Source organism: Styela clava, chromosome 5 (assembly GCF_964204865.1).
Source record: "Styela clava chromosome 5, kaStyClav1.hap1.2, whole genome shotgun sequence".
NCBI lineage: Eukaryota > Metazoa > Chordata > Ascidiacea > Stolidobranchia > Styelidae > Styela > Styela clava.
Window position 1 is genome coordinate 7,481,569 of NC_135254.1, and position 25,191 is coordinate 7,506,759.

The following is a 25,191-nucleotide window of genomic DNA, read 5'->3' on the forward strand; positions in this document are numbered from 1 at the left end:
TGTCAAAAAAATTTTGGTCGATTTTATGACGGAACAACACAAAATGCGATTTTTTAATTCCTCTCCGAATGCGACGCGGGCCACAGATAATGAAGCAGGTGGCCACATGTGGCCCCCGGGCCTAGGTTTGGACCACCCTGGCCTAACTAATTTATTAGACTTTAGGTCAGCGTTTCTCAAACTTGTGCCCCGGCATACTAGTTTGCCGCGAGAGGTTCTCACGGCACATCTTCTTGGAATTTTAGAAAATAAGCTATTCGTATTACACATAGGCATGCATGCAAAATTTATTTTATTTGCTTATTTGCGCCGCAAGTAAAAAAAGTTTGGGAACCATGGCTTTGGATGACAGGCATGTGATTTGAACCCGTGATTTTTAACTTTTGATGCCAATATGGTTGAGTACAAAAGCTTTATCTGCATCTGAACTTTGTTTACTCAATTAAAAAGATTTAGTTAATTTCTCTTCGTTAGTTGAATTTGTCAACAAAATAAATCGAGCGCACAACAGAATTAATACAATTTTAAATCAGGCTACAAATTATAAAGCAATTGAACAAATAGTGGAAATGAAAAACACTAAACCAAGAAAATATATTTCAATACAGTTTTTTAAACAGTACCAACTTTCTCGTTCCTGTTTAGACGAAAGCGTCGTAACTTCAGCAAGCAAGCTACAGAAGTACTGAATGAATATTTTTATTCACATTTGAGTAATCCATACCCAAGTGAGGAAGCGAAAGAAGAATTGGCAAGGAAATGTAGCATCACAGTATCTCAGGTATGCGTGTGGATTAAAAATATTTTAAAATTTCTTTACTTCGGGTTTTTGAACATCGATCACCAGATCAAGCAGAAAATATGTATAACAGATATTTATTTTTACAAAAAATAACTTTTATAAAGTTTTTTAAATGTGTATGTTATAGTACAGGGGTGTCAATTATGTGGCCCCAGTGCACTTCCAATGCCGCCCTCGAACGCTTAACAATATTACCAAAAATTTTGTGTTTTTTTTTTTATCTAAATGTAATACATTTTTCAAACCTTTTAAAGTGAAATCGATTATTAACACAGAAAACCACAATTTGCTGAAAGTAGTTTTGGAAAATTAAAATTTTTTTGTTTGCAATTGGACCCAATTGGATACACTTCAAGCTAGCAAAAGATAACTTGAAAAAAAAACTTCAAAGATTAAATAAAACGTGAAAGTACGTGAAGAAGGTGGCATTTTTGAAGAAAAGTGAGAGTTGCAATATTTCTACATTTCTCAAAATTCCAAAGCACATTGTTTAATTTGTCACATTTCCATCAGTACAATGAAAGAATACAATATAAGTAGACGTTATCAGAATTAGCTCAGCAGTCAATATAACAATTTTAAAGATCAACTTTAAACAAAATTTTATTTATGTGTTTGTATATTATCATAAATATAAGGCTACTTAGTTACTGAAAATCAATATCAATCATAACTTCACGTATGCCACGTAATAATAGGAAATGTCGCCAAATGTGGCGGGAAATGTCTAGTCCGAAAAGTCAGTCATTTGTTTGTTTACTGATCTATAAATGCAATGACAAACGTAATATTTTGTATTACTGAAATTAATCAAACATTCTCATCGATCCAGAATAACTGAGGATCATATGACCTCGTTAATTAGAGTTGGTACTGTAAAATCATTTCAGCCTGATATTAGTAAGCTGGTTGCACAAAAGAGATGCCAAACGTCAGGTCATATGTAATAAAAAAAAAGTTCCGTAGTATTTTTGTAAATATTAGGCTTATATATAAGATTAGGTATTTTTAGTGTATGGTATGTATTCTTCTTTCCTCATCAAAACTTTGTTCAAAAATGTTTTGGATAGTTGTACATAAAAATTTATGATTTTTTGTAATAAATACAGTAAATTGCAATAATATTGAAATGCAAAAATGAATATGTAAATGGCATTTGAAATTCGAGAAGATACCAACTTCATTCGGCTGTTTAATTGCATCACAATATATGGCACAAACTATACCTATCTAAAAATATGCTTCAAGTATACATTGTCAAAATATATCAAAAACTATTTGTGGCCCTTTGCACAATTCCCAAAATGCAATACGGCCCTCGAAAACCCACGAGTTTGACACCCCTGTTATAGTACACTCGTAGGTGTGTAAAATGTTGTCCGTGCACTTCAGATCTGTGTCTTAACCTAGTAGAACCTAGAAGGAGTGAAAATGTATCGAAAAATAAACGAGAATATCGGTCAGAGACCGAAGACTTATCGATCGAAAGTAAGGGGATCCCCCAAAACAGAGCTCTTACTCCATACCTTGTGTCCCATCACTAATGAATTAATAACTCGCTAATTATACGACATAATTCATCCAAGATTAATAGGCTTCTCGTCGGACATATGATGAATGCACATGCAAAATCTAGAGCAGATTCAATCTCGCTTTCGTGAGATATCGCGTGCATCTAACAGACAAACAGACAAATACAAAATCAACATACTTACCGATTAAAATCGATAAGTAATGAGTAAGCATGCATTTTACATGTGGCTGTGATCTCATTTGACCTTCAAATTTTCCTCTTTTCTAGTGACCTGTATATTTGGTCTTTAAAACCTGTGTTCCTAACAAAGCTTCAGACTAACTGCTGTTATTAAAAGACTGTCCATACTGCTAGAAAACCAAATCATGGATATTGTTGGGGTTCATCTTTGTTGTCTTTGTTTCTAATAAGTCAATCTGCAATTATGCGTGAAACTATTGTTATCGAAAAATGGTTTCCTGCGAAATTGCATAAACCACAAAATTTGACATTGAGACAACTTCCAATATTACTCTGACAATATGATTCAATTTACACACTTATACGCACAATGTTATAATCAGCTTTTAGGATTTTTATGCTCTAATCAATAGGACAGAAATATAGTCTAGGCCAGCGGTTCCCAACATTTCTATACTGGCGGACCGGTAAAATTAGATTAAATGTACTCGCGGACTGGCAAAAAATTGAAATGGCTGTAACAGAAAAGAATAACATATATTTGCGTCATATAATGCAATGTCGGGCACTCAATATGCTTATAGACAAATAAGCACACTTTAAAACATTTCACATGGAGAATAACTATCAAATAATGTGCCGACCAAAAATTAAAATTGGTTGAAACATAAAATAATACCATATATTTGCGTAATGAAATGCAGTGCTGGGCACCCATTATGCGTAAGAAAGGCACGCATAAAATATCTCACAATAAAAACATGCACAATTAACTCCTATGAGAATTTTGCTGCTGTTTCGTTTCCAATATAAGGTTGCAAACGAGGCCTCAAAGAAGTTTTTGCAACACGTATAGCTCTGCAGCCGCGTGCAGCCGATTTCTTTGCTTCGTTTTAATTGAATCTAGTGGTGAAAAGGTTTTTTCGCATAACGCAGTTACTGGCTGAAAAGACGGACAACAGTTTGATTGCTCGATTACTTGGCGATGGGTATTCGTTATCAAGAAATATCTAAAATTGTGATGACTGATGAGTAATTCTTTTTTAATCTGGACTGTAATGAAAAATCACCATTTTTATCAAGCCTTTTCTTTTCATTGGGTATATCATATTAATCCCTCTGCAGTTGATCGATGCGTCAAACGAAATGAAGTTGCATTACAATGACAAAGTCGTCGATAACTTGGCGACAAGCTCAAAATCCTACTGTGTCTGGAAAAGATCTCTGCGGCCCATGCTTTTTTTTGCGTGTTTGTGACCACCTGTGGGGTCGCAACAAGTTCATATCTTACTGGATTATTATACCGTTCTTGACTGTTTTCTAGTCTAAACAAGGAGATATCCATTATGTTTTATGTGGATGGTCATATTAATCAGGAAAAGCACGCAGAACAGAAAAAGCACGCGTGCCGATTTTTAGGCTTTATAATTTTGCAAATTTGATGAAGCATATTCGTGATGAATCGGAGCTGGAAAAGCGAAAAAATGTGAGTGATCGGCGCCAAGATGTTGTGAAAGACGTCGCAATATGACGGCAGAAGAGGATTACGTAATGAGCCAACGCAACTTTGTCTACGGTAAAGCGATTGAGACGGCATAAAAACAACGAAATTTCTCGCGGACTGACGAAAAAGCTTCCGGACCGGCGGTTGCGAACCACTGATCTAGGCTTCTCCACCGTACAAATATGTTAAATATAAAGATTTATTTATGTTATATTTGTTAGGTTTCTACCGATTTGGAATACATTCAAAATTCACACAGAATTGGATTAAAAAAAGATTTGAGTTACCTAACTGAATTTTTCATTATCGCTGAAGTGGTCCACATTTTTAGATTTTTATCTAATAACTTAGAATGTATATTTATAAATTAGATCATGTTCAATTTCAAAAACATATTTTCAAATTCAAAACATCTTCAAATTTTAGCAAAATAATACAATTTAGCCTTGACCATGCACGATCGGCCCTTATACGATTTCTACCTGTATATTATTGATTAGCCCAGACTAAAAATGTGGTTTATCATAGCAGGTCAAATACATTAAATTTAGACAATTTGACATTTTTATTCCACTGGGAAAACATATCAGGATTCTTAGACACCTTAATATTAAATTTTTAATGAAATTTAATGAATTTTAAATCCCTGATGGATTGATATTATGTATTGTACGTTGCGCTTTCTGTAGGGATGCCAAGAATTTATTTATACTGTAATGTCTCGTGTATTAAAATTCAAAGAACATTGATACAATACGAGGTTTTCAAAAAATTTCAGATTTTGTAGTGATAACAATTAAAAATCCCTTTGTCTTTGTTTATTAATAGTTCTTATTGTTCTTGTAGCTCTCATTTATCATGCAATAAAATTGCCATAAACTTACAATTGTTATCACTATAAAATTGGACTAAGTTTTTAATTGTTATTGCTGTGCGGTCGGTCGAAATGTATAATGTATGTATAATGACTAATATTACAATGTCATATATAGGTATAAACTTCTATTGATATAATACTCGACATGAGTCAGATGCTGGGAATATTTGAAAATTTAATAATATTTGAGGAATTATCTTTGCAATATCACAGAATAGAGGTTGGCCATATTACCTATTACCAATTTGTAAAGACACAATGCTAAATCGAAAATTCTGGTCTTATTTCTCCTGCATCAACCCTTGTTTAATTTTCATAATTGTGTATGGGTTTTCGTAGAAACTGTTGTTTTATTTTCGACCAAAGTGACATCATAATTATGTATGAGTTCCAGTAGTTTTTGGCATTTCAGTGGACACACATACTTTTGCTATCAGAATTAAGTCGCCTTTACTTCTGTGTGAGTACGCATTAATTGTTTTGTGAAAAAGTTTTTGTGTTTTATGGAAAAAAATGTTGCCCTTATTTACTAGACACATTTACAGCAATAATGTTGGGAAATCGCTCATAAGAATATATTTTTTCTCATTTCATTTTTCTTTTTTCTGATTGTGTTATTTTAGATCATGGTAATATCCATAAATTTATATATGTTCAGGTTTCCAATTGGTTTGGCAACAAACGTATTCGTTACAAGAAAAACATTGGAAAGTTTCAGGAAGAAGCAAATCTCTATGCTGCTAAAACTGCTCAGGCTGCTGTCAGTGCTGGTATGTTCATATTAGTTCTCTATCATATGTTGGAGTTGCACTATATTCATTGATTTCTTATGTGGCTGACAAGAAAATCAAATCTGCTGGTATAATTTTTGTAACTGTTTATGTATAGCCAACGAGTAGTTCTGGCTGTATGGCTGCCCAATGGCCTCTACAACGAAGGCCATTCAAATGGTGATTGTGGACGACATATATATTCAGTATTAACCCATTGTCTTTAGAGCAGAACAGTGTCCCTGCATTTAAATGATTATTTGTGAAACATACCCTTTCCTGATTGCAACTGGCTGCCTACATGGTGGTTCAGTATGCTTCCTATGATAAAGGTCATTCAAATGACGATTGAGACCATGTGTTATCAATCAAATAGTAATGAGCTCAATTGATTTATTTCAGTGTTTTGCTTACCATTGATCGGGTTTTTGTCCCAGGCCAAATAATGGATATTTGTCTGATTTAAAGGTTATAGTCTCCCAACTTTGTATCTCCTCATACCCCACTTACTGCCCTATCATAAGTAAAAACTATTGCAATTGTTTATTGGGGGTCGAAGCCCAAAGGTCAATATTCATGTTTTCCATAAGAAGGTTATAGATAAAAATAGTATTCTATGATAAGTCTTATTTTGCAGAAATAAAAACTCCATCTTGAACGCTTCAAGTGCTTATTATCCTGGAAGTTGCTAGTTGTAATATGCTAATTGAAGTAATTATAATTTACAGACATGACTGGGGGACATATGTTTTCTCCGGGAGGACAAAACGCTCCTACTACGCCACCTGCTGGTGGAGCTCAAATCCACGGATCTCCCAACAGCTCAACACCAACGACCCCAACATCTGGGCATAGTAAGTGGACATTTTATTTGCATTAGATGTTGTGTAAACAAGTATTGATGTAATACAGAGGTAGAGGTTTCTTTTTGTGATGCCTATCATGGTTATTCGAGAGATTATTTGACTTACCATAATCAAGTTACAACAAGAAATTATTTTATGATATATAATTAATTCATGAATAATAAGTTACAAGAGCAAGACCAGAGGTTTATCATGTCTTTTTTACCAAATACGGAATCACATCTTAATTGAATCTGTTTTAGGCTACAGTTATATAAATATGTATTGTAGAACGAACCACTTGGAGGTCCATCAGATGACTCATCGACATGCACGCTCTTAATCTTCTTATGTTAATAAGTCCTAAACACAGGAAGACTCGGATGTATTTGATGTATTTAAAGAATATTCAGAAAAATATTTTAATAAACAAACGAATAGCTCGCTGATAGGTTTTGTTCAAGGAGTCCTGGGGTTTGGTATGGAGCACTTTGATTGCCTATGATTTAAAAACCTTCTTGTTCAGATTACTCCAGTCCATCATCACAGAGTGGATACCCACAAGCAGGAGGAAACACTGGAGAAATGTTCATGGGTGTTAATGGAGAAAATTATCAAAATCAACAACAGGTTTGTGAAATGCTTTTTTTCTGGTCAATCAACATATGTCAAGTGCAGTTTTAGGCAGCGTGTGGCCTCTGAAACTGCCGCCAAACCATGGTGGCTGACTTTTTAGCTGCCACAAACAAATGGCGTGAGGCGAGTTACCGCGGCAGCAAATTGAAAACCATGGCGGGTGAAATTATGCTGCCACAAACCAATGCATGTAGGCTGTAATAGCAAAACTGGTGACACACTTTGAGTAAGTTGAACATTTTCCTCATGGTTACAGTTTTGATTGATTTGGGGTTAGGTTCCAGGTTTAAGTAGATATAATTTCTCATGATAAACTAAAATCTAAAATTTGCATCCTATTTTACATCGAGTTGTGTAAAGGGACTGAAACCTATGGGCAGGGGGTATATTCATTTGGCTAACACAGACAGTCCCCGAACTCGCAATAGAACTAAAATAAGGGAAATCCGAATAAAATCATGGCCTAACCCTTACCTTCTACACACACTACAGGCGTTCTTATCATCTTTCCTCCTTCCAGGCTAAATATGAAAATCCTATCATGTTATTTTTTTCTTCTAGGGTATCGGATACGACAATGAAGGCAGCATAGCTGGGGGTCAAGGCCACAACATGTACAGCCCACAGGTATTGTGAATCTTTTTAATCAACAATTGTGAAAATTCCTGCTTTACTACTCAACAATAGTGATTCCGATTTTTGTAAAGCTATTATTTATATTGAACTATAGGGATAGACCACGAGAGAGGTTTGCTTGGTGATTCTTCCTTGTTTCCTCTAGACGAGTGGTTCTCAAACGATGGGGTGCGACCCACAAGGGGGGTGCACATCATTTTTGAGGTGACGTGAAGCTAATTAAAGATAAAAATATCGATTAAATTTGATCTTGCCCTATTTTGGATATCTATGTTCCATCCATGTATTTTCAAAATGTTCATTGGATAAAACCTACTTTCGCTTTACTATCTGTTGTTTGTAGCTCATTGTTAGCTAGTTATTTTTGAGGTGGGCGGGAGACTTGGCAAATTACAAAAAGTGGGAAAAGTTTGAGAACCACTGGTCACGAGTCTCGGATAAATGACATGAGCCTCTCCACATTCCATATAAAATTACTGCATTTGCGAATGGAAATGTTGTTAAATAAGGGGAACATTGTTGATATCCTTCTGTACAACCTCACATGCTATGTTGCACTTCATCAAATTTATCTTGGCCGCTTTGGTCTAGTTATTAATATACATGGTGTTAAAAAAGTCACGCAACAGTAAAGTAACATTTTTTTTCATGGCAATTTAAAAAGTGTAACTGTTAAAATGCGTCAGTCGTGAAATGTTCAAATGGCATTTCACTGTAATTCAATACTGTTGAAAGGTGTCAGTCGTTAAATGTTTTAAGTAGCATTTCATCTTAACTTCTGTTAATTTTTGCGTTACTTTTTTAAGACCCTGTATATCTTGTTTGTTCAAGTATAATATTCTGTGAATAGGATCCATTTTTGCATCAAATGTTTTTGTTCTGTGATTTTTTTTCTACTTTAGGATTAATATGAAAATCAATCTTTATGTATATTTATTATTATTTAGAATGGTGTTTGGCAGAATCAAGAGGCATCCACAGGTCAGATAGTGACTTCTCCCAGCAAGCGTTCCGATTCTGCTGATTAGAGACTAAAGAATTGCTTTCAGAGACTACAACAAGTAATTATGGCAGACTGCCATAGTGCCACCCAGTGTCCCAATTGACTTTGTTTTAGTTTTTATTTTGCCGCTTCCGCATCAGCGTTTTAGTTTGATATGCAGAATTTGGATTTTGTAATTTTAGTTTTTTATGATCTAATTTACACTGATCAAAATCAACATGGCTGGTATGGTGTTACATTTTTGTATGTGACAACTTTAGCGTTTTTTTACTTTAGGGCCCGAATATTGTTATCCTTTCGCCAACTTTTTAACAGCTAGTATTTTTATTTATCTGCAATTTTAGGTGATCGGGAATCGTGCCTCTAGTTATTATAGATTCATATCTTAGTGCATTTTTTATTAAACTAAACTAAAGTGGGACCTTTTGAAGTATGCGCACCAAGATGGCGCACAACCGGAACTCGTGTTGTGTATCAGGTTAGGGTTCAGGTTATGCGACATCTTGGTGCGCATACTCCAGGAGCACCCTAAAGTGTCCAGTTCTTATATTTTCTTGAATTGTATTAGTATTTGAACGGTGGTTATACAAGACGGTATACCTGTTCATAAAAGTCTTTGATGAGTCTAAATCAGGCGTGTGCAACATGCGGCCCACTAATACAAATTGTGCGGCCCGCGGAGAAGTGCCAATTTTGAATGGGGTCTCCAATCCCTTTGCGTCGCTGAACCTATACCCGAGTCCAACTTATTATCTCTGCATATGGTGTTACAATATACTTACAGCTAGCTTGTCGAAGCGAACAACGCATGTCATAAGATCAATAACCAGAATATTCGAGCTTGCAACTCTGAAAAGCCTATTTTAAATAAAGATGCGACTCGCAGTTTCTCCCAGTTGTTTGAATCTGGCCTCCTGTATCAAAAGGTTGCACAGCACACCCCTGGTCTAAATGATTCTCCAAGAAAATTAGATTAGTTTGAATTAATTAGTTACAAGGGATCTATCTCTCTTGTACTCTATTTCAGATCCAGTCAAGAGCTTATTGAAATTCTATTATGTCCAATTGTTTTAAATTAAATTTTTTGTTTTTTATTAACGTTTACAACCATGATTCGAGCAAATTTGTATAAAAAATAACTTGCTGATGATTATGAAATCAAAACTGGACCATTCCGGTTTATTCCGGTACAAACTTGATTCTGCCTTCTCAGTATCCACTTCCAACAGTGCCATATAGCCCGGTTCGAGATTGTCATAAGCCAACCAATGGCCAAGGATAAAGCACAAACTTTATCAATGGCAAATACATGGCAGTGTATAAATATCGCTATTTGTGCATTCTTTTAATACTACCTGAAATATTTTCACAGCTCCTTTCTGAGTTGATTTGAAAGATTTTTGCATATGATACGCCTTTAAATTTTTGTACATAAATGATTTTTGGTGCTAAACTTTGGGTTAAGTTTCTGCATTTTCGTCAACATCAAGTTTTATTTAATGTTCTATCACATTTTCCTGACAGAAAATTTGATGAGGGAAGAAATTGTAGAGCCAGCATGGATTGCATGCTTTTTCATATACTAAGCCCATCAGCCTAATGAAGTTCATTTTTTACATCTGGTACAGCCTGAGCCTTCCAGTGCAATTCATATCATAATCATGAATGCTACAGAAGTCAAATTTGTCCAACATATTTTTGTCTAAATGTATTTCAAAAAACCAAATTTAGAAGGCGTTTAAGATACTTGAGCTTTTTAGTTTGATTCAAATGAAATTCTTCAGACATCTTAGTATAGTTACATTTTTGAATGAAATTCATAGACTATGAATCCCAGTGTTATAATATGAAAAATTGTCCCGCTTCCATTTAATAACTAGACTTTAAACTGAAGATGGTACACTATGAATTTCATTTTAATGCAGTACTTTCTTATTTTTATGCTTTTAGCAACGTTTTTACTCTTTGATGAATCGTATTATCATGGTCTGGCCTTGAGTTTTTAATTTTAGTGTTTTATGGTGTTTGCTCTCAGCGAGATTTTAGACCAGCGTTATGTTATTCAACCACTTTGCTCATATCTTATTTCGACACTTGTATCTCCTCCAATCTAAAACATTGGGAAATGTCATGGGATGATTTTCACCAAGCATATCATAACTTCAATATTCACTGCTCTAGGGTTTCTACTGCACAAGCTTCTTCATTAAGGCTCACTTTATTTAAGGCTTTAAGTAGCAATATCCTGCAATTTGGCAGCCCCATATTTTTAACTGTTACACATTCTGACCAAAAGAGTTCATTTGATTATTTGGGACTGCCCTTTTACTACAGACAGAATCAAAAAAACTTACCAAAAAACATGTACTGAATGAATCATCCCATAACTAAGTAAGTTGAACTGCCATCTAATATCTATCATGTTTTTATTGATGACTCAATGAGCCTTGTGTGTGTTCTAAGCTTTGAGGAACCTTAAAACGGCGCTCCGGAAGTGTGTGTACCAATATGGAGGTAACTAATTTTGTTCGCCTACTTTACATCAAGATGTGTAAAGGGACTGAAACCTATTGGGCAGTATATTCATCTGGCTAACACAGACAGTCGGCGAACTGGAATAAGACAAATTGAATAAAATTATGCCCTAATCTGGTACACGCACTACGGCAGTATTCTAAAAGCTATTTATGGAGTCTGTTCAAATGTCAATCTGGACCTGTATTTTTACACTATATCGACCTGACCGCAATCCCGAGTTTGGCCATGCAATTTTTGTTTTAAATAAACATCAAGACAGCTCGGATTTGGTGATCCACTTGGTTGTTTACTGATTATTACTCTGCTGTGACAAATGGGATACAGTAGTTTTTTTAGTGTTTTTAATTTTTTGCCAATCATGAGTTGATTATAGCCCTGTATTTTGTAATTTAGCTGCTTTGTGTAGTCACAATGAGCTGTATATTTTTAATTCATTTTTTATCTTTTTTGTCAAAGGGTAATAGTTTTGTAATAATGGGTACAAACGATTTGTTACTGAACACTTTTTTAAACTGTTTGTATTGCTTTGTCTGAAATGTAGCAATTTTTAACTCTTGGGACGACTTTTGTGTTATCGTACGTATTGTAAGGTCGGTAATTTTGTGTATGCCCTCTTTTTAGAGGAAAGTCCTTTGCCCACATTTTGTGAAATAATGTCCTCGTTTTATAACCAGCCTTCGCTGTTTTATCTGATTATGTATTAAAATATTGGACTTCGATTTGGCGAACATCTATTTCAGTTTTTTCTAAATTTCAGGGTTTGGACATTGTTAATATGTGGGACATTATGATGTCGTTAATGTATTTTTATTGTTCTCTGTGTTACGTAATAATGTCAAATATAATCGATTCAATAATCGTTGTGTTGCTTTGCCTTCTTGGGAGTAAGACAGCATATCGCGGGTATGCCAGTAGAGCTGTCCAGACAATTTGTTGCGTTGGAGTGATATTTGGGGCCCCGGGGAAGTCTAGCGTCGTTTTCCCTCACATGAGCGTTTTAGGCCACAGAATTTTTGTACAACAAAAATGGGCAACGACAGGAAGAATGTTGGGAACCGCTGTTATAGATACTAAAACAGGTGTATTTATATTTAAGTGTATTATCAGAATGCCCACAAGCTTAATTCGATTATAGAAGAATATTTTCGCATCAGAGACGGTGCATAACAAGTAACAACAAGCATAGTACCTGTTGTCATGTAGCATTTAGGCTCGTATGTGCTTGTTTCACGTATGTCAGGACGTGTTAAACTTTTTTGCTGCCGAGGGAGAGTTTCCGATAATGACGCCCCTCATACCTAACTTCAAAAATAATTTTCGGGATAAACAAGTTATTGGTGCTGTGATACATGGGAATAAATCATCAAAGGTCAAGTGAGAGTGAAATATTTGCATAATAATATTTGAACCACCAAACTAAAATTTCACCGCTACACACTGCCCGGGTCTGCTGTCTCCATGCCCCCCCCCCCCCCCCTGTAGACACGCTCTTGGTCCTGTGTTACTATGTCGGATTGTATATGTGGTACTTCATTTAAAGTTTTGGCAACTTCCATTAATTCTTGTCCCGTGTGTTTGTTGCTTCGTCATTTTGCACCACGCCTTGATTGAAAGTAAAGAAAATAAATTGTCTCCAACTGAAAAATTTGCCCACGAGTGGCGTGCTTGCCGTTTAAATAATTTAGTTTCCACACGAATGCACATATTACCGCCGTTGCACTGTTGCGAATATTTTGACCCGAACGTACAGTATTGTTTTCAGAAATACCCACCAGAATGTCGTCAGCAGATTTCGATAAAGCCGCTGAAGATGTGAAGAAAATCACCCAGCGACCATCTGACGAAGAAATGCTGAAGACCTATTCGCTTTACAAGCAAGCAACAATAGGTGATTGCAATACAACTCGTCCGGGAATGTTGGATTTCACCGGTAAAGCTAAATGGGATGCCTGGGACGGTCGCAAGGGTACAAGCAAAGAAGATGCCCAAAAAGCCTATGTTGCACATGTGAAAGAGTTAATAGCCAAATACCCATAACTGCATAAAGTGGGAGAACTTTCACAACAATCTTTCACACAAGACATTAAGTTTCGAATTATCGTTGTATTATTGATATTAATTCATTAAAAATAATTTTTATTGGAGACGAGATTATTAGCTTAATTATGTTATGCACGAGCCGAGGTCAAACTTATCTGCTTCAATTTTATTATCATATTTGTTAGAATTCGGAAATCATTGTCCAGTTGTCACATAAAATGGCAGCATCCATTCTTCACTGTTAGATGTGTATCATTCTAATTAGCCACGCTTCATTGAATTTTTAATTCTAGACTTATAGACTAAGGTAGAATGAACTCAGCTATTTTGGATTTAAATAGCGCTGCTCAAATATTCATGACACCCTAAAAAAATAATATTAGCGTAATAGTGGAAATTAGAAAGGAAAAGTTGAATTTCAAAATGAAGTATTCCATTTTGATCTGAATTACTCTGGTTCTAAAGACGAAAAACATACTGCATATATCTTTGCATTGAAATTAATTCTTTTTACTCTTCTGCTATGACTTTGAGTAATTGCTCAAGGTATCTCATTATCTCCATGATGTTACTCCAAAATAAATCGATTATGATCTCCTATTTACCCTTACTATTTTGTACTACAATTTCCAGGATGAATTTACTTTTTATTTTGAAATGTTAAAAGTGCGTATTCCTTATTGAACAAAAACAAATTTTACATTATAAGACTATGTGTTTGAATTTTTTTTATTTGTTTGCAGTATCTCTCAACAAAATATAGTGTTACAGGATCTGCAAAGCAGTAAAAGAAGTATAATACCTTTCATTGGGTTTTACACCTATCATAGCCAAATTGATGATTAATAATGGTACCCAATATTAAGTTCTTTTCAGTGGCAATTGAACATTCGACTCATAAAATCTCATATCAACTGTCTCAAATCACCAAATTTTCTCATTGCTTTCATGTATACTGCTCCCTCCACCATCAAGTCCATGCTACAAAAAAAAAAAAAAATAACTAACTAATCCTATACCCGACCTGGAACGGTATCTGAACGGGAGGCCGGCTGTAGTTTTCCATATGGTTAAGCCGTCTAATCGCTTTTCTCTCCCCCGGGATAAATATGCAAATCCTCTTCTTAAACAGTTTCATCTGTTCATATTTTATTTCTGACAATCTGGTATTAGACTGAAAATGTGTGTCATTTTTTTCATGTTGCATCTGAAAGTTTCATCGTCTGAGCAAAAATATACTCTATCTCCGTCTCGTAATCATTACTAAGTATGCATATATCAAAATAATGTTTTGTAATTGTCTTTATTATAGATGTTCTTATACCCTATTCGAAAGTTATCTTGAAGTTTTAAATATTATGGGGAATACCTTTTTATGAAGTTTTTGCAAATATGTAACAAGTTACCGAAGGATTAAAATAATCATGGTGCTAAGAAGACGCAATACAAATTCTCGTAATGTGGAAACAACGACTGTGAGATATTTGTATTTTATATTCGAATTGACTATACATTTTGAGTTGTTTAATTTATGGATCATTTAAAATGGGGTTAAGTCATAATATTGGTGCAATTTTGGGCTTTTGTATTGCACTACAGGGCTGCATAACTTTATAATTCTGAATTGTACTTGGAAGAAAGTTAGGCCAAGTAAGACAACACAACCAACAACAGCCTGTAATACAGACATAGGTTAGCAGGTCGTAAAGAGTGTTTTCATTCTTTTTTATACTGAGCACATTTGAACATTATTATTTTATTGCCACTATTTGTGCAAAATATAGATACTCTGGATGCAAACAGAGTGGCCCAGAACCAGGTCATTTGGAACATATTCTTGAATGGTCATAACTTTTGGGCAAATCGTCCTTAATTATTGACGCTTTTGGGGTATAACCATACACAAACAGAAGTGTTGAATATATTTTCTTCATTTTTGTAGAAGTAATGTATGGGTTCCGAGTCCCCCTGTAACAGAATTATATTTGTTCAAATTTTCTTATCAATGATGGCTTGATGTGAATTGATATCACTGTAAATACAATTTCAAGCCTTTTTGAAGCAGGCATATTGAGGCTCGAGATGCCAAACTACTCCATTAGATTTAGCTAATCAATAAATATTTGTATTGCTCAGGAAATGCCAATCACGCTGGAAATTCCATCAAACACAGAAAAATCAACAGTATGCCAACTTGCAATCGACTTCATTAATTTTCTTCTTTATCAAAGACAACAAATACCAGAACCTGTGCAACTCTTACTCAGAGATTGTAAGTTTGTTTTATGTTCAAAAAAAACGCTCATCAAACTTGTAATAACTGTAAAAAATAAATCAAAAATGGTACTCCCGAAGTATGTGAACCAGGATGGCAGACACCGTAACGTAGTATGTGTACCAGGTTAGGGTTAGGATATAATTTTCTTCCAATTTTCCTTATTTTGGTTCTATTACTAGTTCGAGGACTAGCCAAGTGACTCCCGTGGTATTTGTACCTGAAATTGTGGCCTAACCTGGTACTGTACAAATACTACAATCCGGTGTCTGCCATCTTAGGTCACATACTTCGGGAGTAGGCTACCTCAAGAATAATGTTCATGTTTATTAAATTCCAGTTATCACAACATACAAACACCAAAGTCCAGATTTTTCCATATTTCTTGTTGAACATAACCTAATATATACAGTGTCCATGAAGTCTCGAATATTTTCAAAATTGCAAAGGGAATTTATCGATACCTTATATTGTTTTGGCCCTCACGAATAATATATAATTCATATGACATGATAAAATTTAAATATTTTTAAATATAAATGATAAAATATAATATACAGGGTGTCCATAAAGTTCCTTCACAATTTCAATTTTGTTATGAAGTCAGTTCTCAATGTATTTTAACCAGGTTTTTTAATAAGTAATTGTTCAAGTATTTTTACTTCATTTGCTACATCTGTGAGGGCCAAAACAATATATATGGTATTGGATGAACCAATATACCGTATGGACTGCTTCAAGTTTCACAAAACACTGCATTTGCTTACGTATTATGTTATCTTTGGGTCAGTTCATTTGAACTGTTGCAGTTTCCTAAATTCCCAGTAAAGTACTATATAGTTAATTATAAGCGGAATTAATATTTTATTATTTTTCAGATGCAGAAAAGGACGTTGACAGTGAAAATAAAACTACAGCCAGAGCAAAGTGAGTTGATATTATCTCAGCCACAGTTTCCTTTCACAATAAATAATGCATATATAAATGGGAACTCAATTTTTGAGAGAATTTACTTAAAACAATATTGTGCCCACTCATAATTGAATGTGACTCTTCTTTAAGCAAAGGTAATTAATTAATGGCACAGCAGACAGCACCCACTAAAATCATATAATAGGTACTACTGCCGATACTATTTCACCGCCATTGCATTACGTGACAAAGGGCGGAAAATCGTTTGAAGATTTATCAAAACAAAACATCTCGCTGACGGCAAAAAGTGGTTATTATTCGAAATTATTAGAAAATCAGCCCAAAAGGTATTCGAATACCGGTACTTTGATATTCGAATACATTCGAATATTCGATTCGTTATGGACAACCCTGGTACTAAAAATAGAGAGTGGGCCCAAAGTAGGATAGCACATAACAGTTATCAATAATTATCAATTTGGGGCTCCCGAAGTATGCGAACCAAGATGGCGGACATCGGAATGTAATATGTGTACTAGGTTAGGGTTAGGCCATAATTTTAGGTATAAATACTACTGGAGGCTCTTGGCTAGTCTTCGAACTGATAATAGGACTAAAATGAGGAAAATTGGAAAAAAATTATCGCCTAACCCTAACCTGTTACCCATGTTACGTTCCGATGTCCGCCATCTTGGTTTGCATACTTCGGGAGCACCATTAATTTAATAACTGTTGACATATATATTTATGGTCAGTGAATGCAGAGTTTTGTGAGACTTGAAGCAGGTCAAGTCCATACAAGATGAATATGACAGCCCACTGTAAAAATATAAGTTTATGTATATACATCAATGTTGGACTGAAATATTTTTAGTGCATGATACTGGAGCGAAAACCAAAATAGAGTCTAGTGCTATTTTGAATAATGACTCTTCGTTCTGAATGTAAATTGCCTGTCACACACTTTTTTAAATTTCTGTTGAATTTTTCTAATACACTTCAATAATTTTATGGAAACCTTTGGCAAGTTCCATAAAGTGCAAGTCATTGGATGCCAAAGATCTCAACTTAGATATATTAATCCAGTGTTCTTCAACCTTTTTTATATTTTCAAGAATTTTGTATACCATACAGATACAAATGTTTATTAAAGCTTAAATGAACAATAACTTTTAAGCACATATTGTACTGCGATATCATCATGCAATCTAATAGGCTAGTGTCCGCAAGTTATAAATTTGATTAACGACCTTAGGGTCAACGGTAATAACGTTGAACATAAATCAAACCAATTGAATGGCAGCCGAAATCACAAACCCAGACATGTGACCGCATTATCTATATAATTTGTGATGTAACGATGTGCTCATGTCGGTTCTTTGCATAAATGACATTTTATATTTCATGTGTGCATTGTCTCCGCTTGGATATGTCATAATTTATTATATTAGAGTTTAGAATCCCTGACTTAGGCTGTACACCCTTTGTACACCCTTTATCAGTTGTATAGCCAACTTATGGTCCGGTATACCGTATATCCGGTTGAAGAGCACTGCATTAATCTATTTTATATCTAGGGGTCAGTCTGCATAGTTGAACTTGTAGTCTTACCCGCCCCTCCTGATTATATTTTATGATAGTTTTTTCCATTTATTGTAATCTGTACATTTTTGATATATTCAGAAAATAAATCAAAATCTCTCCATCTCTCTCTTGTTCAAACTCTCATTCATTTTTCCATGAATCTTTTATTACAGATTGTCAAAGACTCGTCAGCAAGCCACAATCAGAAAACAAGTCTTGAAATTCTTAGAAAACCTTTCTAACCTCCAGAAGTCTCTCTCAGATATTTTCAGTTCAAAGGACTTAGTCCAAGTTGATCTTTTACTCGGGGCAACTCCTACATCACCAAAAGAAATTTTTTCATTGAATTTGTTGCACTTTGTAACAGGTAAAGAACCTAGTTTACTTTCATCGAAATCACATTACGGCCATACAAGTGATAGATTGGAAGGTTGTAAAGAACCAGATAGACTTGCATCTCACCAAAACTGTTCTCTTATTAGGTTATCAGCGCTTGTATGGCATAAGGGAGGGAAAATGCCTTATATAAAATATGGGACCTGCATAATTATTTTGCTGTTATAGAAGAAATTTTAAATAGATTGTATCAGTATGATGACCAAAATCAATTTTGCAAAATGCCAAATTCATGGTCTAATTAGCTTATCTGTGTATTATTAACGATGACCAGCTATCGTTCAGACATGAGACATTAGCTTTTTACAGACCCTTTGTTCATAAAAGATTAGTCCTATTAATGAAATTTCTTGTAAACGTGCAATTTTCAAATAAATCTTGCTTCGAGTATTCAAACTGTTGTATTAACCTTGAGATTTATTTGTTCAGCCATTGTACTTTGTTCATAAGGTTAATGATCAATTACTTGAACATACAGTAAACTAATGTGCTACGTGTCATATTTCATGATGATGATTCGTTATATTTAATATTTCAGTAACTATGTCCTATCCAACTTTGCAGTATAATTGAACATTACAAATAGGAAAGCCCAATATTCTTTATGAATTTATACTTCATGTGGAACTTTTGAAAATAATTTTTTGAAATATTTCAATTAAATACTTTGATGAATTTTAAATACAACTGCAAGGAGTCTCGTAGCATATTTTGCAAATTCCAACAAATGCTTTTATGCTGACTGAGACTATATGGCAGTGGTCGGCAACCACCGGGCCGTGGCCCATCGCCGGTCCGCGGAAAGATTACATAAAAACGGACAGCGTCCCCAAAACACCTCTACGCCTCTAACAACAACGAATCCCCGCGATTAAAATTTTGAATGATAATAAGTTGAAAAGCGTATTTGCGATATATATCTTGGTAGTCTTTTGGTCGATACTCTTAGATAAATACTCATACATTGCAAGATAAGCTTCACAGACAGTGTTACCTTTTTATGTGGGTCGGGATTTCGATATTTACAATTACAACTATAATAACGAAATCGGGTGGGCTTAAGAAACACGTTACGTGTATCACTGTCGACCATATCTCCAAAATGGGAACAGTTAATGGACAAACAAATACAGATCTCGCATTAAATAGCATCACTGGTACCCCTGTTTTTGGAGATAATTTCAACATAAATTTTCTAACGCGTATAATTTACTACGTAAGCTTAGCTCGTTTGTATAAAGGTGGTCCGCCAAAATTTTGGTTAGGCTTTACTGGTCCGTCACCTAAAAAATGTTGCCGACCACTGCTATATGGTATCACTTTTTTTAGAGTTTTTGTTTTCGAGCTATTTGACCTTGCTTTTCTCCTAAATATCTAAGATAGTTGCTGGAATCCTGTTATGCCGAATATATTCTAAAATGAAAGTATTAAAGTTAATAAAGTATAGTAATGAGTTATAGTATTCAGAAATTGAATATAGACTTTTCGGTCATATTTCAATTGCTCAGAAGGAAAAATTTCAAATGGAATTGAAATTGTTTTGGGTTTTCTTTTCCAGATGAAGAATGTGTACCAGTTTCAAGCAGACATTCAACACTGTGTTCCAGAAAGCTATGCATGACTTTGTTGTCGCAGGATGAATTTTTTGTGAATTCACCTACGTTATCAAATATTCATGTAATGGTTAAAATGAGAAAAGCAGATTCTGCGGTTCCTGGATGGCAGCCATGGCCTCAGTATAGGTGTGAGATTTTTAAAATTTGTGACCGAATAGGAGTTAATTCACAATGGTGGCATAGCTGCAAGATCTGTGGTTCGCGTAGTTTGTGCTGAATTCACGCCTATTGTCTAACTTGCATACGCCGGCCCCTCAAACCCATCTATTCAAATCCTCCTTTTAGCATAACACCTTTAGTATATACTACTCAAACCCCACTAACATTAAAATCTCATTTTCTGCTTTAGCAATATTGTGGGCATGTTCATAGCCAAATATCTTGTGTAGTCTTTAGCCCTTTTCAGATTCAGATCTAATTGAATGTAATTTGACTTCATTCCTTTCATTTATCCACAGGTCGATTATGGCTTTTTCTACTATCTTAATCTATACAACCCAGGAAATTATTGTACAGATGTATGGTCTTCTGTTTTATTGTCTTAATTCACTTACAAAGTATACGGATGTAAAATATTGTAAATCATTTAAATTATCAAAATTGTTGAGTTAAAATATGTGCATGATTAAACCATGTACTATGATATTTGTATAAATAAATACCTAATCTCTTATTTGACAGACCCAGATCGGACAGAATAAAACTGAAAATTACAATAATCCCTGTAGGCATCAACCACGAAGCTGAAGAAAATAAAGAAAACTTAACTTCAAAAACACAAGAACACCAACCAAAGTTAGCTAAAAATGACAACCCATTATCTAATAAAGGGGAACATCAACCACTGAAAGAGAGTTTGAATGTAAATAACTATAAAGTAGATAAGGATTCGCAACATGAATTTCATTATTCTTCTATGAAAAATACAAAGGAAAACTGCCACAAAAATGACCTTTTCGCTGAGACTAAACTCTCTCAGAGCAAACTGGCACAAAAGAGCAACTCATCCATTCATGTTCTATTATCAGAATGGGACACAAACCAAGAACAGTCATATAAACAATCTAAAAATATGTCCACCAATAAAATCAAAGCTAGCATGGAAAGTGTAGGCCTTTCAGAAGGGCTACAGACACCAACAGGGAAATCTATAACTGAGACCGAATCTCGCGCTTATACAGAACATGATCTTTCATTACAAGAAACCAATTCCGTACTTAGTAATCAAGATGTTTCTTTTGAATCATTCAGCAATCTACTGGGTGGTGAAGCACTTGGTAATATCTCACTCGATTCAACAGGCACTGAAGCGGAACTAGACAGAATATTTGAAACTGCTGCATCACATGAAATAAAATTGCAGAGGGGAAATATAATAACAGAATCAGGCAAAAAATTTTTTGGACCAAAAAATGTAAAGCCTATTGTGACGTTATCAAGCAATCAGTGTGAGTCTGGAAATGTTGGCGCTAAAGCAATGTCACATCATTCTAATTCTGTACATAGTAGTCAATTAGCTGATGAAAATTACGCTGTATATAGCAGTACTTTTATCAGGAGCAAAAAGACGAGCCCAGTCAGAACTAAAAATGATGGTCCTCCTAATTCTTCTCCTATAGATGTTAGCTCAGAAAATACTGCCAAAGGACCTTTGCTTGAAAAATCCAAAATTGATGATGACTTTGTAAATGATAGTTTCGCTTGTGATAACTATGACCATGCTGATATGGAACTTATTGACTGTGAACAAAGTTTTATCATTTTTGGTGAAGAGGAGAATTCTATGTCAACTGACGATCAGGTAAACGGTAGTCGTTCAGTTAATGTGGTGGCGAATTCATCTTTGAATGTTGTAGATACAAATTCAGAATCTAATGAAGATGAACAGAATTATAAAAAAGAACTCGGAGATTCTAATCCTAAATTGAATGTTGTTAATTCCATGTCAACTGATGATCAAGTGAAGGATTGTGGTCATTCTGTAAATGTGGTGGAACATTCAAATGCGATTTCATCTTTGAACGTTGTAGATACCCAATCAGAATGTAATGAATATACACCCGATTGTGAAATGAAAATTATTAGGTTGCGGCGGCTATCTAAAGGCGAGCCTGTTATCAAGGCGATTGATCAAAGCGTTAAACAAGGCGTTTCTGAGACTGGCCAATCAAATTCTGTAAATGTGGAGAAAAATTCGAATTTGGATTCATCTTTGAATGTTGATGGTACACTTTTAGAACGCTATAATGATAGAGAGGAACATCAAACAGAACTCAGAAGTCTTTCTAAATCAAATGCTATTATAAAATTACGACGAATATCTAAAGGCGAGCCTGTTGTTGGGACCGTTAATCAAAGAGTTGAACGAAGCTTTTCTGAGCCTGTAAGTGATGAAGAATGCGAATTAAGTGTCGAATTTGGATCTTTCCCAGAGGGATCAACGTCATCTCAAGACAATGCAGTAACTTGTGGAAATAAGTTGAAAAAACTCCAATGCAGGAATTTGTTGGAAACTACATCTGCAAAACAAAGTTTAGAATCTGGTACGAAAATCCAACAAAACGGCACAGCTGTTGAGTCATTGAAAAATGAAGAAGATTTAGACTTTGAAAAGGAGACTGAGCAGACTATTTCAAGCGATATGAGAAGTCTGAAACTTCGTAGACTATCGAAAGGTGAACCTGACTCAAATACTAACTTGGATGAGCAACCTTGCTCACCTAGTCTTGTGAAATGCGAAGAACTTTCGAAAGATACGAAGTCAAAATTATCAGAAAATATCACAGGCCATATCTGTACTTTCCTGGATGGCAAGAGTCCAGAATCTGGCAACAATAAAAAGGTTCTTGAAGCTTCCAATGATCAAAAGGATCAAATTTCAGAGTATTCTGCAATCTTAGACAATGGAGATGAAGTGAAAATTAATTTGCGAAGGCTTTCAGCAGGTGAAATTAAATTTCAAAAGAATGTTGCAAATTTTGTTTCGCCCCATAAAACTGAATATCTAGACATTGCGGATAATGATAGCGCTGGATGTATGAAATCCTGTGATTTTATAACTGAAAAATTTGTGACTTTGCCTCTACTTGAGGTAGTTTCTAATGAAGGAATTACTAGCTGTGTGTTATCGAGTGTGGGAAATAATAGGAGGACTTCAGCTAGTCAAACTGCAGTGCCACAAGCAAAATCTTCACTATGTGCTGCCTCTGAGAAGATTGAGGTTGAGGAACAAGTAACTTGTGCTTTTGCAAATACAATAGAATCTGAAAAAGCTTCTCAATTAACAATGGATGAAGACACGCTGACAGAGCCACCATCTCTGCTTGAGATTACAAAAGTAAAATTGAGAGATTTAGCTGTTTACAATGATAAACATTGCCAGGATCTTTCCGCTAGTGAAAAAATTGCTGAAACTGAAATTAATACAGAGAATAGACTTATACAACATCAAACTGATGCCGCTGAATCTGAACTAGTTGAAAATAAATTAGCTGCTCCACTTAACAATAATGTTGCCAGGGAAAGCGGGCAGTGGAACAGGGAATTGGTAAAAAATCGGGCCCAAAAAGCTTGCACTATCGTTTATGGAGAACTTCCCAGTGGTGCGCTAATCTCTTCTAAATCACTAAACCTTTTTAATGGGTCTGATATAAATAAAGAATCAGGAGAGGAGTGTTCTACAGTTTCTAATAACAGTAATGAAGTACTGCACACTAGCAAGTTTCTCTCTAAGGATCAATTTGTTACTCACACAACTGTGACAATATCAGAAAACTCTGCCAAAAGCCATGTAGTAAACGTGCACAAAAAATCGACTGAAATTTGCACAAAAATTAAGACAGAAGCTAATATTATCAATGAAGATGATTTTGTTTGGTTTAAATCAACCATCGTTCTAAAAGGCTTCAAGTATTGATGAGCTCCCGAGGCAAAAGGTTGATTTGTATTTGGGTTGTGAACCTTTACACATGGATATTTGGTCACAAGTAAATGTCATTACCAGAAAGGAATTAAAGTAGAACCAGTAATGTGTGACCCAGTATCCAGGAGATCTTCAATTTGTGGATCTCTCGATGAGCTTTGATAATATTTTTCTTATATAAGCTGCCCGTTTGCATGGTCCTGTATGCAGCAGTGCTAACCAAGCCAGGAGTCCAACAGATAAACCAGAGGTTACTTTCGATAGAGATGGCGATCCTGTTTATATAAGTTCCACGAGCGCTTCCATGCTTTACCCAAGATATATTGGCTGGACGATATCAGTATGTAAAGTGATTAAAGATCATATCAATCAATCATAATGGTTTGCACGCCATGTCGGATTTTCGAGAGCTCCAGAAGTGTGTGTACCAATATGGAGGTGATTAATTTTGTTCGCCTACTATTCATCAAGTTGTGTGAAAGGTACTGGAATCTATGGACAGAGTTTATATTCACTTGGTTAACACAGACAGTCCCCGAACTCGTAATAGAACTAAAATAAACAAAATCAGAATAAAATTATGGCCCAACCCTAACCTGGTACACACACTATGGGAGTACCGATTTTTGCTCTTTCAAAAAAACTGCCAATGAATATAATACAAAGATATTCCATGTATGTTCATGCTTCTGAAAACAAATAACTGGCTGACTAATCCCATACCGACATGGATTGGTAGCCGGGCGAGATGTCTACCTCTTTCCCGGAATAAATATGTAAATCCTATCCTATATTCAAATCCACCCGTTAGTTGGCGAAGTCCCATTTTATAATTTTGTGCCTGGTACTCTGTTTCATCTTATGGTGTCTGTTCAATGTTTGTCTAATATTGTGAAGTAGGTATTTGTCTTTTTATAATTGTGTTTGTTTTAAATTATGTTATAGAAATTATAGAAATTCGTTCCATATAAATTTGAGCACTGCCTTCGAATTATTTCAATTTAATATATTAATATTTTCAACACTGTTGGTTTTTGTATGAAGTTGTTCTTTGAGGGTGTATGAGTGGTAATACCAAGTTGTACCAATCGGGCAAATTCAGTTGATTCTTATCCGAGTTG

At 35.0% G+C, this 25,191-nt stretch overlaps 3 protein-coding genes across 3 annotated transcripts in view; all 3 read left to right on the forward strand.

The window, feature by feature from the left end:
* The window catches only part of LOC120344416 (pre-B-cell leukemia transcription factor 1-like), a 51,523-nt gene extending 39,341 nt beyond the window's left edge, over nucleotides 1-12,182 (forward strand). Inside the window, exons 8-13 of the mRNA XM_078112363.1 lie at nucleotides 646-781; nucleotides 5,556-5,667; nucleotides 6,396-6,521; nucleotides 7,039-7,142; nucleotides 7,710-7,775; nucleotides 8,732-12,182. Coding sequence (XP_077968489.1) covers nucleotides 646-781; nucleotides 5,556-5,667; nucleotides 6,396-6,521; nucleotides 7,039-7,142; nucleotides 7,710-7,775; nucleotides 8,732-8,812 — 625 coding nt within the window. The 3' untranslated portion in view covers nucleotides 8,813-12,182. The remainder of the gene's footprint in view (nucleotides 1-645; nucleotides 782-5,555; nucleotides 5,668-6,395; nucleotides 6,522-7,038; nucleotides 7,143-7,709; nucleotides 7,776-8,731) is intronic.
* Nucleotides 12,183-12,211: 29 nt separating this feature from the next.
* LOC144422674 (acyl-CoA-binding protein-like) lies at nucleotides 12,212-14,678 on the forward strand. Its single transcript, XM_078112367.1, has 2 exons — nucleotides 12,212-12,404; nucleotides 13,088-14,678. The coding sequence occupies exons 1-2, from the start codon at nucleotides 12,314-12,316 to the stop codon at nucleotides 13,360-13,362; spliced, it is 366 nt and encodes a 121-aa protein (XP_077968493.1). The 5' UTR covers nucleotides 12,212-12,313; the 3' UTR covers nucleotides 13,363-14,678.
* Nucleotides 14,679-14,700: 22 nt separating this feature from the next.
* LOC120344436 (uncharacterized) lies at nucleotides 14,701-24,695 on the forward strand. Its single transcript, XM_039413665.2, has 6 exons — nucleotides 14,701-14,840; nucleotides 15,502-15,637; nucleotides 16,519-16,567; nucleotides 18,310-18,503; nucleotides 20,091-20,274; nucleotides 20,830-24,695. The coding sequence occupies exons 1-6, from the start codon at nucleotides 14,790-14,792 to the stop codon at nucleotides 24,062-24,064; spliced, it is 3,849 nt and encodes a 1,282-aa protein (XP_039269599.2). The 5' UTR covers nucleotides 14,701-14,789; the 3' UTR covers nucleotides 24,065-24,695.
* Nucleotides 24,696-25,191: the final 496 nt, after the last annotated feature.

Bases quoted from the DNA above. Each gene is read 5' to 3' on its own strand.
- LOC144422674 (XM_078112367.1), top strand. From the start codon at position 12,314: ATGAGCGTTTTAGGCCACAGAATTTTTGTACAACAAAAATGGGCAACG. The intron at 12,405-13,087 runs GTGTATTTATAT...TATTGTTTTCAG, and splicing joins TGTTATAGATACTAAAACAG to AAATACCCACCAGAATGTCG.
- LOC120344436 (XM_039413665.2), top strand. From the start codon at position 14,790: ATGGTGCTAAGAAGACGCAATACAAATTCTCGTAATGTGGAAACAACG. The intron at 14,841-15,501 runs GTGAGATATTTG...TGTATTGCTCAG, and splicing joins GTAATGTGGAAACAACGACT to GAAATGCCAATCACGCTGGA. The intron at 18,504-20,090 runs GTAAAGAACCTA...TTTCTTTTCCAG, and splicing joins TTTGTTGCACTTTGTAACAG to ATGAAGAATGTGTACCAGTT.